This window comes from Liolophura sinensis, chromosome 11, assembly GCF_032854445.1.
Source record: "Liolophura sinensis isolate JHLJ2023 chromosome 11, CUHK_Ljap_v2, whole genome shotgun sequence".
In the NCBI taxonomy this organism is placed as follows: Eukaryota; Metazoa; Mollusca; class Polyplacophora; order Chitonida; family Chitonidae; genus Liolophura; species Liolophura sinensis.
The window spans coordinates 25,796,632-25,813,741 of record NC_088305.1 but is presented as its reverse complement, the minus strand read 5'-3'; the positions used below and the strand labels follow the sequence as shown (position 1 = coordinate 25,813,741).

At 39.4% G+C, this 17,110-nt stretch overlaps 1 protein-coding gene across 1 annotated transcript in view; it reads right to left on the bottom strand.

Annotated features, from left to right (window-relative positions):
* Positions 1 to 11,601: 11,601 nt before the first annotated feature.
* LOC135478242 (uncharacterized) overlaps positions 11,602 to 17,110 on the bottom strand; it is a 34,866-nt gene continuing 29,357 nt past the window's right edge. Inside the window, exons 3-5 of the mRNA XM_064758513.1 lie at positions 14,950 to 15,125; positions 14,289 to 14,552; positions 11,602 to 14,021 (exon numbers count right to left, since the gene is read on the bottom strand). Coding sequence (XP_064614583.1) covers positions 13,794 to 14,021; positions 14,289 to 14,552; positions 14,950 to 15,125 — 668 coding nt within the window. The 3' untranslated portion in view covers positions 11,602 to 13,793. The remainder of the gene's footprint in view (positions 14,022 to 14,288; positions 14,553 to 14,949; positions 15,126 to 17,110) is intronic.

The window sequence follows — 17,110 nt, the reverse complement described above, 5'->3', positions numbered from 1 at the left end:
AGACTGGACATGCTCATATTTAATCTGTCTGGACAGATTCATGGTCTTTGCTAAACGGATTGCTCAGATCCGAATCTAACAGAACAAACCAAGCTCATATAGACTGGATTTACTCTGGACAGATTCATGGTCATTGCTAAATGGAATGCTCAGATCCGAATCTAACAGAACAAACCAAGCTCATATAGAGTGGATTTAATCTGTCTGGACAGATTCATGGTCATTGCTAAATGGAATGCTCAGATCCGAATCTAACAGAACAAACCATGCTCATATAGAGTGGATTTACTCTGGACAGATTCATGGTCATTGCTAAATGGAATGCTCAGATCCGAATCTAACAGAACAAACCAAGCTCATATAGACTGGATTTACTCTGGACAGATTCATGGTCATTGCTAAATGGAATGCTCAGATCCGAATCTAACAGAACAAACCAAGCTCATATAGACTGGATTTACTCTGTCTGGACAGATTCATGGTCATTGCTAAATGGAATGCTCAGATCCGAATCTAACAGAAAAAACCATGCTCATATAGACTGGATTTACTCTGGACAGATTCACTGTCATTGCTAAATGGAATGCTCAGATCCGAATCTAACAGAACAAACCATGCTCATATAGACTGGATTTACTCTGGACAGATTCACTGTCATTGCTAAATGGAATGCTCAGATCCGAATCTAACAGAACAAACCATGCTCATACAGACTGGATTTACTCTGTCTGGACAGATTCATGGTCATTGCTAAATGGAATGCTCAGATCCGAATCTAACAGAACAAACCATGCTCATATAGACTGGATTTATTCTGTCTGGACAGATTCATGGTCATTGCTAAATGGAATGCTCAGATCCGAATCTAACAGAACATACCAAGCTCATATAGAGTGGATTTAATCTGTCTGGACAGATTCATGGTCATTGCTAAATGGAATGCTCAGATCCGAATCTAACAGAACATACCAAGCTCATATAGACTGGATTTACTCTGTCTGGACAGATTCATGGTCATTGCTAAATGGAATGCTCAGATTCGAATCTAACAGAACAAACCAAGCTCATATAGACTTGTTTTATTCTGTCTGGATAGATTAATGATCATTGCTAAATGGTTGCTTTCATCCAAGCTTTCATCCAAGTCTAACCGAACAAACCAAGCTCATATAGACTTGTTTTATTCTGTCTGGATAGATTAATGATCATTGCTAAATGGTTGCTTTTATCCAAGCTTTCATCCAAGTCTAACCGAACAAACCAAGCTCATATAGACTTGTTTTATTCTGTCTGGATAGATTAATGATCATTGCCAAATGGTTGCTTTCATCCAAGTCTAACCGAACAAACCAAGCTCATATAGACTTGTTTTATTCTGTCTGGATAGATTAATGATCATTGCCAAATGGTTGCTTTCATCCAAGTCTAACCGAACAAACCAAGCTCATATAGACTTGTTTTATTCTGTCTGGATAGAATTATGATCATTGCTAAATGGTTGCTTTCATCCAAGCTTTCATCCAAGTCTAACCGAACAAACCAAGCTCATATAGACTTGTTTTATTCTGTCTGGATAGATTAATGATGATTGCTAAATGGTTGCTTTCATCCAAACTTTCATCCAAGTCTAACCGAACAAACCAAGCTCATATAGACTTGTTTTATTCTGTCTGGATAGATTAATGGTCATTGCTAAATGGTTGCTTTCATCCAAGCTTTCATCCAAGTCTAACCGAACAAACCAAGCTTATAGACCTGATTTAATCTGTCTAGATAAATTGCTAAATACCAAATGGTTGTTTTTATCCAGATCTAACAGAATAGTCCAACCTTAATCCCTGGGGTAAGCATGTTTATAATAAATAAGTAATATGTTATATGTGTGTGGGCCAATGTGCCATGGGCTCCATGCAATAATAAACAACTATATATAACATTTACAAACGTACTTTGTTAATCAAAATCTTGCAGCAAATGTCTGTTTGTACAGATGTGTGGTGAATTCAAAGGAATTGTTTTATTCCCAGTCTAACAGGACAATCTAAGTTGGTCTCTTCTAATCAGCTTGCACAGACTAAAAGGAGAGTTTGGAGATCGAACTTTTGTTGCAAGAAGTAAAACAAAATCTCCTACAGCATCATGGGGCAATGACAATCACATGGCACAGTAGGACTTTTTACCTTTAGCGACAAAAGAGTTCACTGCCGTCAGTTGTCTGATTTTACTCTCTGTGCTGTAGTTCGGAGAGAAAAAACAATCCAACATCGCTTGTCCATGCAATACTAGAAATAAGAAAAATTCTAAAAGAATACGAGCTATGGAGTTTTGTGTCAGAAGGTGAGCCTTGTAACGTTTTCCTGCGCAAGCGCGACTGGATTGATTCTCTTGTACTAGTGAGTCCTACTTTGCCAGTTTTGTCCATCAATCATCGTTGCAAAGTCCGGAGTGAACAACAGACTACCCAGTGTTGGCGTTTATCCGTGAAAGGTTTCCTATCCTGTCAAATGCAGTTTATACACACGCTAATATTTCTGATCGTTTAAGGTACATCCGTATAGATGCTCTTTGTCTTCGCCAGCGCACATTGGCAATGAATGATCTCCAAATGCTATGTAATTACATCGCTCAAGACAATAACGGGGTTGTGAGGTTTTGACACATGCGCAGGAAGATGCAGTGGTTTCCTCTTGATCTGACATTCCCACGAAATTTATTTATTTCATTCATTGCTGTTTTACGCCGTACTCAAGTACAGTTCACTTATATGACGGCGGCCAGCATTATGGTGGGAGAGAACCCATGACCATCCGACCTTCCCATTTACAACCGGAGAGAGAACCAGCATGAGCTGGACTTGAACTCACAGCGACCGTACTGGCGAGAGACTCCTGGGTCATTGCGCCGCGCGACAGAGGTCCCTTGTCACCAAATTACACAGAATTCGCAGAATATGGATGCTTTAGTTAACCCACTCGACAGTTTGTTATGTTTAATTCCGTGGCCGATTTTGGAATCTTGTCAGTGTTGTTCTTCTTCAAATAAATAGAATGCCCCAGGACCATACTTTATGAAGATTTTCAAGGGTAAATATCTCCACCGTCCTGTGCCTCAACGCGAGAAAGTACGAGGTATTATGGACTTTATATTAACTTAAACCATATCCCCATACCATGTTTTATGAAAATGGTGCTTTTTAATTCTCCACAAATCATACAAAAGTTTCATAGCAGTATGTTTGTATATTTATGTACGGGTTTTACGTCGAGCTTAACAATTTTTCAGGTCATATGACCACGAGGAGTCATTAGGTGTGTTTTCATAGAGGTGAGTTTATTTAATTTGCCAAAGACTATGCAAAATTCCAGCCAGCTTAACATATCTAGTTTTACGGGTTTCAATGACCATAAAAATAGTTCGATTTATTTTTTTAGAATTGTTTTAAAAATCTATTTGGAACCATGGATTCTATACGGTGCCATCAAAGGGGGCAATGGCCTCTCATCAGATTTTTGCCATACAACACTCACAAATTGCTAGATTTCATCATCCGAAATGCAGGAATGCATCCCCGAATGTACCTTGAAATAAACTATTTCCAGCCAGAAATTATGCATGTGACGTAACTGCTATTTTCTTTTTCACTACATATCGCCCTAAACTGTGACGTTTTAAAAGACAAAATTAGAAAAATAAATCGATTGCTTTTCAATGGTCTGATATACCGGCATACTTCATTTAAGCGTTTTCTTGGCTTTTTAACAGTGCACCGATTTCCGAGTTAGTAAATAATTTCATGTTGTGTTACATAAAGGACAAAGGCCTTTGTTCATTTTGATGCCTGAATTGTCCAGTCAAATGGGGTATTTTGCAAATTTTTTTACGGCAGCTCGAACAGCTTGTCAGCCTTTAGGACTGGACCACATACTAATGCTCCGACCATGAAATGAACTATGAGAGTTGGCCAGTGACCAACCTGAGTGGAGGATCTGGATTCTAGACTAAAACTGGCATAAATAATACGTACTGTTAGCGGTTTTCTTACCTAGGCTCTGGCTGTGTCGTCCCTGTTTTTAGTCGTTGATGTGTCAGCACATTATAATACGCACGTTCCAGGTCGTTTAAAACTTTGTGAGTATGACTTTCTCTAAATCTTGGTTAGCAGGGTGTACATTTGTGACAAAAACCTGGTCAAAATTAAAAACCAATAATGTGCATATTTAGAATAGTGCATTTAACAAGTAACTAACAGTTCATTTAACTTTAGATTCACATCCTGAAACAGTAAATTTGGCCTAAACTTTATCAAATCATCTTTTTCTGCGCACTGGCCTACTGTCGAAGTTGGGAAGTCGATGATATGAAAGTGAGGCTCTCATACCTAGCCCCGTGGAAGCCTGCCGCCGGTATTTGCTTCATGAAGAGCACGGGGTACCTCTACAGATCTAACACCAAAAAACTTTTTGAAGCAAGTAGCTCTGAGAAAGTGACTAAGGGCTTAGAAAATTATTCTTCTTGCCGTGATCGGGTGTGTATGTGATAGCTTAGGAGTGGTTTCACATTAAATCGTAAAAAAAAGATCAGATCAGATTGACGTTGTTGTTGCAGCACGTTACACAAGATAAGTATATTCTGAACGATACTGGCGATGTTCTTTGAGAGCATTAAACTATAATATGGAATGGGTTTGAGAGTATTTACCCTTTACATAACCAGCGACATCAAAGAAAAAGATCACGTGGTCGGGTACAGGTAAAGCCTTAGACCAGGTAAGTTGGATAAGCCAACACGGTTAGTCATGTAAATGTGCACGCCTTAAAAAGCCGAAGTTGTTTGTACATTGTTACTAATGCTAGTCGTCGATCCTCTTCACAGATGATCATTGTGAAAAGCAGGATCTTTAATGGACTGACGTCATATCTTCTTTCACGTGATTTAAATAACAGCAACCTCTGCTAAAGGCCATAGTGCACAAAGCCCGCTAATCGGAATTTTAAATTTGACGTCGCCGTCACATGGTATTACGCATTACAGTCAAATGTCTTAATCTTCCTCACAGTGCCTAAATTTAATTCCTAACGTTTCTTCCTTTGTTGGGATATGTAGTGTAGTCAGTGTATGGTCCATCAGCTCAACAAGTCATGTAGTAAACCCTGAAGAAACAGTATGTGCACATTGACTTCCGTGACTGTTGAACTTGGGAACCATGTTCTTAGTAAACTGTCAAAATGCAGTGTAAAGTGACACCTTGTTTTCTGATTTGTACAGAAACAAAGGGGCATAATCGAAATCAATGGCAGAATTGAAAAATTAGACCAGGGGTGATACATACTTCACCAAAAATACGCTAATCTCCATTAGACTTATAGAAGAAAAATAAAGACAAACAGCGGTAAAAATATACGACCCCAAGAATAGCTTGCCACCTTTGATTCTGGTATACACTCGCTAATATTTCTAAAGCAAGGGCTTTAGAAGACAAGGTAATTTCTAAATGCCCAAATGTTTCACTGTTTTCACATATACCTATCACTGTTAAAGGCGTATATAAAAACTTGCCATTTCAAATATCGCATCTTCACGGATAAATTAAATAGGATTTGTTAAGAAGGTAATAAGTTGAAATCAGTGTAAACTACTTCAAAAACAAGGCCGATTCACCTCACTAAAATCTGTGTTTATACACACATCCTGAGTGTTACATAGGTTCATTCTGACTTTCGGTGATGCACAGCAAGGATGTGCAATGTTTGGTGGTAGAGTGACGTCAGTTCATTGAAAAACCATCTTTTTATTATGAGCATCTAAGAAGGGACTAACAAACTGACTAAGCCAGTCTTACAAATGCGCACAAGTCTTCAGCATTTGAGAAGTGTCCGAAATCGAGGAATAAAAGAAGCCATTCGCATTTAGGGATTTGTTAAGACAAGGTTGATGCATTTGTTAGTCGCTGATCCCACATATGTTGATTGTGAAAAAGGGATTCCTCAAAGAAGTGTGGGTTTCCCGCCGGCTATGCTCCGTTTCCTCCCACCATAATGCTTTCCGCAGTCGTATAAGTGTAATATTCTTGAGTACCGCGAAAATCACCAATCAAATAAATAAATAAATGAAATTAAAAGATTGACATCACTTTACCACGTGACAGCAACCTAGTCTTTACAACATTCCTCATTTATGTACACCACTAGTTGTCTTATCCACGATAGTAGGTCGTTACTCCTTTGGGGCATTTTGTAAAGCCAGGGTTTGCCCTTTTGTTAGTCAATGAAACCCTTCTTAGATGCTCATTGTGAAAATCTGGTTCTTCAATGAACTGACGTCATTTTACCACGTGATGACATCCTCAATTTCAAATTCCCCAGCTTTGGTTTGGATAAGTGTCACTTGAATGCAATTAACAACCATGTAGATGTAAAATTTCCAGCCACCATACTGCTAGTCTCGCTACAGTTAACGATTAGAAAGTCAGTTCAATAATTCGTTCAATCATAATGGGAGTGCTTGAAAGTTTGTGCACTTAGCCATAACAACCATAACAAATCATACAATAGCGATAACAAATCATACTGTGGCCTAGCTAATCACACAGTTCCTTTTTCTGCAGGCAATCCGCAGTCATGTTCGAGAACACACGTGTTTTCTTGCACTGTCTGGCTGTTTTCACTTGTCTGACAGAAGTGGATTCAAGTAAGCCTCCTTCAGGTATGCGATCGTGATCGATAGATTTTAGTTCCTCATTGATTGATTGTTTTTTACTGATATGATATTTTGTGTCTTATTCTGCTTAATGTTTTCATGTTTCATGCAGTGTTACCGTTGCTGCATTGAGTCAGGAGCTTTATCACGTATACCTGCCGAAGGTCGATGGTTTACTCCGGGCACTCGGGTTACTCTGGGCACTCTACGCACTCCGGATTTCTTTCTTATTTATTTTCTATTCATAAACCGGACCATGGACAGTTTTGTAGATGATATAATGCCTTGTTGCCTTGTCTGGTGGTTGATGCCGTGTCTGGTGTCCGATGCCGTGTCTGGTGCCCGATGCCGTGTTGGGTGTCCGATGCCGTGTTGGGTGTCCGATGCCGTGTCTGGTGTCCGATGCCGTGTCTGGTGCCCGATGTCGTGTCTGGCGCCTTGTCTGGTGCCTTGCTTGCTGTCTGGTGCCTGATGCCTGGTCTGGTGCCGTGTCTGATGCTTTCGTCATGGCATATCTGTCAAACAGCTCTATAATATAATATAATATTTTGGCACATCTGAAGCAACATGAAAGTAAGACCGAAGGAATCTCATAAGTTAAGTCAAAATCGTTTGATAAACTTATGAGTAACCTTCACACGGGGAATCTTGCGAGGTTCTTAGGGCTTTGGTGACAGTATACTACAAACAGCCCAGATATGGCTGTTTACGTTAAATACGTTTAAAAAAATCACCAGCAATTCAACCGATGCGCTCAGCGGGTGAAATTCTGTGTGTAGGACGTCGAAAAGTTCGTCAGTTACTTGCCAAAGGATTGTAAAAGACATCTAATTGGCGAGGGGGAATTAACTGACCGCCTTGATATAAGCGAAACTTTCGTGAGCAAGACATTAAACTCTTAAATTATACGAGTTATGTCACCAAAAATATTAGATTCTGTTCGAAACAGTCATGCGGATTCTAAGTCTTGAGTTTCCTTCATTATCAGAGCCCAGTTCCAAGACCATCATCGCGTACGAAGTACCCGAAGTATTTTTCTCGGACCTGTTCATCCTCGGAGGTTACACAGGTGGGGACGAGTCCAGGTGTACAGAGAACAGCCTGAAAAGCCCATGCTCGATTCCCATTTCTCACATCATACCACCCGGTTCTCCCGCAGCGTACCAAAACTGGGCCTCTGGCGATAAGCATTTGGACTTAGAAGGTAGGGAACCACAGCAAGGGTATCACAAGGAAGAGAAAGCCTACGGTACTCCGCTACGGATGGTGGGGTTAGAGTAAGTATAGTATTGACCCATTCAGCTCGGCTAGGCTTACTTGTATATCACACGTACATAGTAGTGTGGGTCGTTGGTCATTGTTACTAACCAAAAAGCTGTAAGTACGTGACGTTTCCGGAGTGAAAACAAAAGACCTCCTGACTTGGCGTAAAACCGACTAACCTAGAACTCGTTTGTGTGTTCCCAAATTGAAGAGGTCCATATCGGTTAAAATCTTGTTTAATAATTGATGTGGGCTGTGTCATCAAATGTGTTCGGTATATTTCACTTGATTCGTCAATTCAGTTGTATACGGATAGCACAGTTGGTAGAGCGTCCGCCTCGGGAGCGGTAGATCCAGGGTCAATCCTTGATCGAGCCACACCTAAGACTTAAACCTAAGGCCTTAAAAAAAAAGTTGTAACTTCCGTTCAGCATGAATAATGCAACGACTGGTTGACCCGTATCAGTATAATGGCTCGGCCGGGGCGGTTAACTTGCCTTCGGTAAATCGTCTCCGTGAAGCAGCACAGTAAACCGGAAAAATATTTATACCTGTTCGTATGATGTATAAGAACAATATTTCATTTTTTAATTTTATTTATTGTTTGTTTATTATACAGCTGGTTTTGAAAGTGTCTGTTTACTATCTTGATGTCATTATTCTCTTGGATCACGCCAGGATACGGCTGAAATAATGGCAATGTGGCGTTAAACCCTGATCATTCTATCATAAATGTGTTCATTTATTTATTTATTCATTCTTTTCACTCCAATAGGGACGCCAAAAGAGTATTGCGTGTCCGTGATCTGGCTTACCGACCAAACCAAGCCTACTGGATGGTGGAACTTGAAATGGATTGCAACAAAACAAAGGGTTATTTCGAAGTGGAGGTATGATAGTGTTGTTGTTTTCTGTTGGACCTTAATTCGTACGTTGTGATTGCATGTTTGAATCTGTACCAAAGTTTAAGACAACGGCTAAATAGTGGTGCGGTTTTTTATTTATTAGATTATCGCCATTTGCATAAATAGAGAAATTGAACATTAAACATGTAGAATTTTTTTTCATCTTGTTTTAAGAAAATTTTGCAAGCATTATTTGATGAGTGTTAAGCCCTATTCTAACGCATTTAGCACTCTCTGGAAATACCTCTCTTAATGTGACTGGGTGGGATATCATGTCTGGTCTCCTCGGCATTATACTTCAGTGGCCGCAGCACTTTGGTGGCACGGACTCGCCCTGTCACAAGAGGATACAATTCATAAGACTGCACAAATGTTACGTGCGACGTAAAAACCTATTTATTCATTCATTTATCCTGTGAGGGGAGGGCTATGGAATAAGCTGGTGTCGGTTGTTTTTCCCTGTTTCCCCTTCTCCCCCCTGTTTCCCCCTTCTCCCTCCTGTTTCCCCTGTTCCCTCTGTTCCCCCTGTTCCCTCCGGTTTCCCCTGTTCCCTCCACTGGTAGACATGATTGCCGCTACATAAGTGAAACTTTAAGCCTCACGTTAAGCACTAGCGAAATAAGTAAATAAATAAATACCTTGGTGGGAATGTGTGCCAACAGACGTGAGTTCAATCGGATCCGTGCAAGAAATTGGTTTCCGATTTCTGTCAACTTTATGATATATTTGCCGGCATCATATGTGTGAAAAATTTCGGATTTTTGTGTAATGCTGGCCAAATTTCACAAAAAAAAAAAAAACAGACGGTGTTGGTGAGAACAACTGAGTACGTAACCACTTCACTTCCACAATGTACTAGTAATCTCAACAGCAGGAAAATCTTCTACAGCAACTGTAGGAAGATATACTTTCACAAGAAATTATTATAGGTAGGTGGACGGACAAATTAACAGACACAGAGGGATTGATCGTCATATTTGCGTGTAATATATACCGAGGGAGGATGAAAACAATTAAAACAAAATTTTGAATTTCATCCCATCCTTTTTATTTGCAGTCTGTGGTCCGGACTAGAACCAATAAAATGATGTATGAAAGTTTGAAGCGGCCTCTACCGAACGGATTTACGCCGATAAACGCACGGAAATTCCCGAAGTTTGGATCGAGTTTCACGGACCCTAGTCGATCAGGTGACAAGACGACATCATTTACGGAACCAGAAAGTTTTCTTCTCACTAAGCAGTGCGTGGGAACGGTCCATATTGATTTCCCGTATGATTCCCACAGACACATCGGCTTGTGTGGACGGGTCAATATCTTTCGCTTCAGATTACCTTACTGTGAAATAAATGAAACTGAAATATAATAAAGAGCTATTAAAAATGGAAAAAGAAAGAGATGTGCACAGTGATTAAATCACTTTTTGTACAGAAAAAAGTTGCTTTTGATTTCTTGTTTTTTTTTTCCCTTCGATGATGAATTTACCGAAAATTGCAAGACGGGATAAAGAAATATAACATCAAGTAATTTAAAATGAAATCCTGGACTACAAGCTTCCTGTTTGGACGAAGTAATCTTTTGATTGACATCATAATATACATTGTGATTGTGAGCATAAACTATCTGGGCACCGATGATCAAACATAAACTAAACTCAAAAAATTAGTCTGTTAATTTTAACAGAAAGCCTGTTGCCTGAGTTATGCTAAAATGTATTATGTTATTGCAGTAGGTTATTCTGTGATATAACAAGTATTTTATTAAATCAACACACCGATTCTATAGATTATATGTTGAATAACATAATATTGTGTTATAATAACAGAATGCATTCTAGCATCACTCAGACCCAAAATTAACAGATTTATTTTTTGAGTGTTATACGACTCCGATACAATGAACTATCTGTGCACCGACGGTCGTACATAAAGTATGATTCCTACACGATGAACTGTCTGGGCACCGATAGTCGTACAAAAACCAAGATTCCTACACGACGAACTGTCTGGGCACCGACGATCGTTCATAAACTACGATGAACTAGCTGTGCATCGATGATCGTACATAAAGTATGATTCCTATCGTACATAAACTACGATTCCATTTCGATGAACTGCCTGGAAACCAACGATCGTACATAGTCTACGATTCCTACAGGATGAACTGTCTGGGCACGGATGATCGTACATAAACTACGATTCCTTTTCGATGAACTGCCTGGACACCAACGATCGTACATAGTCTACGATTTCTACACGATGAACTGTCTGGGCACGGATGATCGTACATAAACTATGATTCCTTTTCGATGAACTGTCTGGGCACCAACGATCGTACATAGTCTACGATTCCTATACGATGAATTGTCTGGGCACCGATGATCGTACATAAACTGGGATTCCTAAATTATCTATATTGGGAACTGTACTGGCTTCTTGCAAGTTACGCGACCTCTCTACTGTCGCTTTGAGTTCAAGTCCAGATCATGCTGGCTTCCTCTCCAGCCGTACGTGGCAAGGTCTTCTAGCAACCTTTCGGGTGGTCGTGGGTTTCCCTCGGGCTCTGCCCGGTTTCCTCCGACCATAATGCTGGCCGCCGTTGAATAAATGAAGTACTCTTGAGTACGACGTAAAACACCAATGAAATAAATAAATCTCAACCTTAACTTCAAAGCTTTAACCATCGGACACCCTAAGGCAAGGCGAGGAAGCAAGAGAAATCTTTGTACTTTGGGGTTCTGTTTTTATTTCGCATAGTCAAAGTGGGTTATCTTTACACATCCCAATTACACAATAACAACAGACAATGTCGAAAAGGAAACTATTTACAAAAAAAATTACAGAGGGAAGGAGAGAATTCTTACAAAAGCCTACGACTGTGAACTGACGCTCAAAAATTTTGAAGGTTTTGTGTAGAAATTAAATATGGCCGTGTAAATGTCATTTAAGAAATTAAGTTATTTTAAATCTGTTAACCCTTTACAAAAGCGTACGAAGATTTATGAACACTTAACTCGAGCTATTATTGTATATTTAAACAAAAAATTGATTTAAGAAGAATCCAATTCCAATTTTCAACGTGTCCTGCACTATCTAAGGGATTTATTTTTTCATTTTGTAACCAGTTATTCTTGAAAAATGCACTATTTGTCCTGTTTTCTTCTGTTTGGGGTTGCGTCCCTTGGGGTAAAATGATATACGAGAGCAGCCATACACATTGATCAAAATCTGTCATCGGGCGTATGGTATGTCCATGGTTGGCGGTAGAACTAGCGGAATTCAGTTTCGTGTCTGACGTGAAACTGATAAAATTCTATATAAATATACCACATAATAGTTATATACAGCTTATATGTACATAAAGGACAGCTGATGTTAACATTCTGTACATTTGAAGGTATTGCACCAAATAACTTGATAAAGATTGAGCGGTATGGGCTTGCAGGTCTAGCTATGTACAGCAAAGGAAAGACGTCACAAATCTATCTTTAAACCCATGACTTGGTTACTGGGGTAACCAGTTACCAGAGTCTAAAGCTACGGTTATATTTACTCTTGTTACTGGACCTCATACTTCAAGAAAATTCATTAAGTTTCCTTTAAAGCTCGCCCCGCAGCCTCCCCCCTCCTCCGTCCTCCCAAAAATTTCGTCTTGGTTTTCAAGGGGAGATAATTGAGATGTTAAAATTATAGGGTGACATTAGCAGGTTATCTCCCCTGGTTTTGGTACACAAGCAGCGAACGCATCTGGCTCACACTTCACATTTCCCTAGCACTTTTAGCCACCGACATAAATATGTGCACAAGAAAACAAATTATCATAAACATATATTACAAAACCGTTAAGGTTAAAACAGTGATGCCGAACCGGTAACATAAGGGTTAGATACGCCCATCCGTGAGACGAAACCAAACTATACCCTTGTCATTCTCCAAACCTACATTCAAATAGGATTAATCTGAACCAAGATGATGATCGTAACATTTCACAAGAAACCCTTGTCTGCATAAGTAAGCAGTCTCCATTAAAATTTATGCTAGAACACGATATTTTCAAATTTCCAATTTCACTATAGTGCATTTGTCCTAAAGCATTTATAAATATATTTCTGTGAATTTGAGAGGTATGAATCAAAAGACGTCCATTAATACAGGTCAGTTAAACTTCCTACGTCCGAAATCTTATGGAAATAGCGACCTAAACCTTGTGGAAATGGCGACCGAAACTCTGTGGAAATGGAGACCGAAACAATGCACAAAGCGCTCGAATATACCTTACAAAGTGACAGCCATACTTTTACCTTTCTTAACAATTAGTACCTTGACTTTCAAATATCTGCCCCGTGCTATTTATTTGGTGTTGGAAACTCTTGCTATCTCACAAAACTTTTAGTTCTTCTTTAACCCAATTCTATGTTGTTTTAGTCTAAGTTTGAGTCTCGACTGAGATCAACGCTCGACCAGTTACTCTATCTTTCAGCAAGGTCTAAAAACGGACTAATTTGTATAATGAGGGGAAAATATTTCGATAAAATGCATAAACAGTCCTGTGCTGTCGTCATCATACACACGAATACTGACGAAAACAATGTTCATTTAGATATACAACAACACTGCTAAAACAGTACTCATACGATTTCTCTCTAGCATGCAAGATCATATAGACCAGCTGGAAAGTCGAAGGAAATGCTTCAAGGGAGATAACCTGGTGTCTTCTTGGCGGGAACTCCAGGCTGCCCTACAGGCGGCGCTGCTAGTGTCAATATGAGGTCATTTGTTGAAAGAAATAAGATCTTGTCCAATCATAACGCCTTAATCCGGCGAAGACGATTTGGGAAAAGCGTAACACCTCGTGTTATAGGGGATCGAGTCTTTTGATTTCCATAGTCTTCAGGGTGGAAGAACGTAACTCTCGTTAAGTATCGCGAGACTACGACCACAGACCACTCCTGTCCGAGTCGGACTGTCGTGTTCGGAAAACTTTCATTAACCACACTGCTGTTGGTAGATTCTGACATCCCAAATATTCCTGACGTAATTCCCTGCGCGTGAACGGGGGTCTGACGTCACATGGGGCTCCAAATATGGTAGCTTTGACCACGCCTTCATGACCTTCTTGTATATCAGGTGTTGAATTTCGTACGCTGCCCACACTCTCCTGTTGAAGCAAAAAAAATATGTGAGTTTGATCAAACACTTGTAAAAAAGGATCGTGAAGCAAACACCGGTCAAATAAATCAATCACTTTTTATCATCGATGAACTCCGCCAAACTAGTCTATGCACCGTGACCATCAGCGATAAATTATTTATTTATTTCAGTGTTGTTCAACACCATTCTTAAATGGTGTTATTATAGTCTCTATCATAGTCCATTTTCCATTAAAGTTTTCCAATACTTCGATATCTCGCCATAACCGGCTTACCTCGTGAATATTTTGCGAACACTTTGTCGCCACTTGAGAGCTGTTGTAGGAGAGCCAGTGATTGGTGTATTCGTTGTTAAATGCATATTCATTACTTCTCGTGCCGCTCATGACGATGACGTTGGAGTGATGCTTGGATTTCTTGAAAGCCTCCGATATCACTCCGCCGTAACTTTGATCTACCACAATATGGACCTGTCGCGCGGCGCACTTGTGAAGGTCGTGCTTCAACTCCCGTACGGTGTACTTCTCAGAGTCCTCCGCCTGAAACAAAATAGTTTGACGTGAATTTCAAGAACTTGTGCCTAATGAAGAAAAACAGTGCTAAAAAACGGAAGTGAAATACCGGCAAAATACCACCCAGTCGAGTTTCGTTGATCCTTCATCAGATAAGGATAAACCACAACCCTAATACCATCCCTTTGAGCTTAAGTCCGGTTCATGCTGGCTTCCTCTCCAGTCGCATGTGAGAAGGTCTGGTAGCAACCTGCGCATGGACACAAGCTGACCGATTTCATATCACCAGAATGCTGGCCGCCGTCGTATAAATGAAATATTCTTGAGTACGGGGTAAAAAAAAACAATCAAATTAGTAAATAAATAGATGGATAATCTCAAACACGGCATAAACACCCATGCAATGAATGCCGTCTCAACTTACCAGTCCATCGCCATTGAGGTCCCACAGGAGTGAGGTGCCGTCATTTTTCGCCGGGCTGTTCATATAGATGACAAACGAATCAACGCAGTGGGGAGATTTACAGATCTTCTGTATGTGGTACCTCAGGGCCAGCTTCATGGCGGCAGGGTGCACAGAATGCCGCTCCTCAACGTCCTCTATCAAAACAACAACCATCAGCAAATTAAGAACAGTGGCAGAAAAAATCACTGCGTAAAAAGAAATAAAAACACTTGATTGTACACTGCTCAAAACCTTAATCCTTCAGTACAAATATTTCAGGCAGACGTAAAATGAATGATATGCTGTTCTTGTTGTTCTTGTTGTTTTTGTTGTTGTTTTTTTTGTAATTATTGTTTGTGAGTGTGTATGAAACTTCATGAATTCGTATTATATACAATCGAAATCCAAACGTGCAATGTACTCTCAATATACATATCGCTTAACCTGCTGGGATTTTATCATATATTTGATTGAGGTCCGATACACGCAAATAAAGTCCCGGGATTGTGAAGGAGGGGTCTTGTAAAACTTATACAAAATGGCTATACGTATATTTATTATTGTTTATTTACTTAGGTTTGTTTCTTATATACTTACGCTTGTTTGTTATGTACTTACATTTATTGAACTATTTACTATGTTTACCTCTTAAGTAGATTTCCTTCTGTTTAAGTGCTTATTAAAATACTTGTTTTTTTTTCTTTGGAGGGCGGGGGGAAGAGGGCGGATCTTATTTTCCAATATTTAGTTTTTTTTCTTGTCTTTACTTCATTATGTGTATTTATGTTTACTTATGCCTACTTACTTATTTACTTATGTTTACATTTACTTGTTCGTTTACTTGTTTACTTACTTATCTTTACTTGTTTTTTCCCTTATGTTTACTTGCTCTTTAATATTTTACTTGTTTTTTCCTTATGTTTAATTGTTAATATTTATTTTTGCGTACTTATGTGTTCTTGTTCATTCACTTATGTTAATATTTACTTGTTCGTTTACTTGTTTTCTTACTTATATGTTTACTTACTTATATGTTTACTTAATCATTGATGTATATTACAAGAACGTTCTATAGAATCACGTATGTAGGCCACTATACTCAAACTCACGTGCCTTTTTTACTTATAAGATATAAAGAACTTGTCAGCTTTTTCCACTGGAAATTATCCGACGTTTAATCTTTCTACATTATCAATACTTAAACAATTCTGCGGTACACGTTTGCGTTTTAAATGGACTTTTCAAAGGTTGCACATGTATAGTAGACCTTCATCTTGTGGGCTGACCTAGCCTTTATGCCCTGTCTCAACTATGGGAGAACGAAAAATTGACACTTATCCACAACGCGTATACAGGATGCAAAATAGGTAAATTCGTCGGCAAAGATCAAAGAAGATCAAAGGCGGTAATAGTGGCAAATGGAGGCCGGAACACGTGTGTCGGGCGAGCAGCCTCACAGCCCCCGGCTATAATGTGTCCAGGTTTGATTTGTTCTTTGCTCGCCATTAAACAGAATGGAGACAGAAATTATGTCAGCGTGTCTGGTTAATTGGACACAATAAATCGACACGGGAAATTTTTTTTCTTCAAGTATACAAAACGGTAGAAGCGCTTTATCTCGCCTCTAGTGTAAACTGAATCACGAGAAGAGCATATACTATGATTAAACTGAGCCGGTAGCTGAGAGCCTACATAGAATGTGCGAAATTACAAACAATTTCAAAATACACAAATGTTCATTATGTGTGCATTATATATGTTTATAACACATACATTCACAACAATTTCTCCTCCCGGGCTCTGCCCGGTTTCCTCTTAACATAATGTAGCCACCGTGGTATAAATGAATTATTCTTGAGTACGGGGTAAAACACCAATTAAATACATAAATCAAAACAATTTCCTACTCAATTTTGTATCAAACAGGAAAACGGCGTTTACTTGTGATCTGATGCATGCACTTCCTCCAAATTTTGGATGTACATTTCTAGACTCAATGTATTTATTTGATTGGTATTTAACGCCGTACTCACGAATTACCTAATCATAACACGCACCATTCACGTTTATTAGTAGAGGAAACCGAGTACCGAGAGTAAAACCATCAGCTTCGCCAAATACCCGACTAACCCACTTGCTT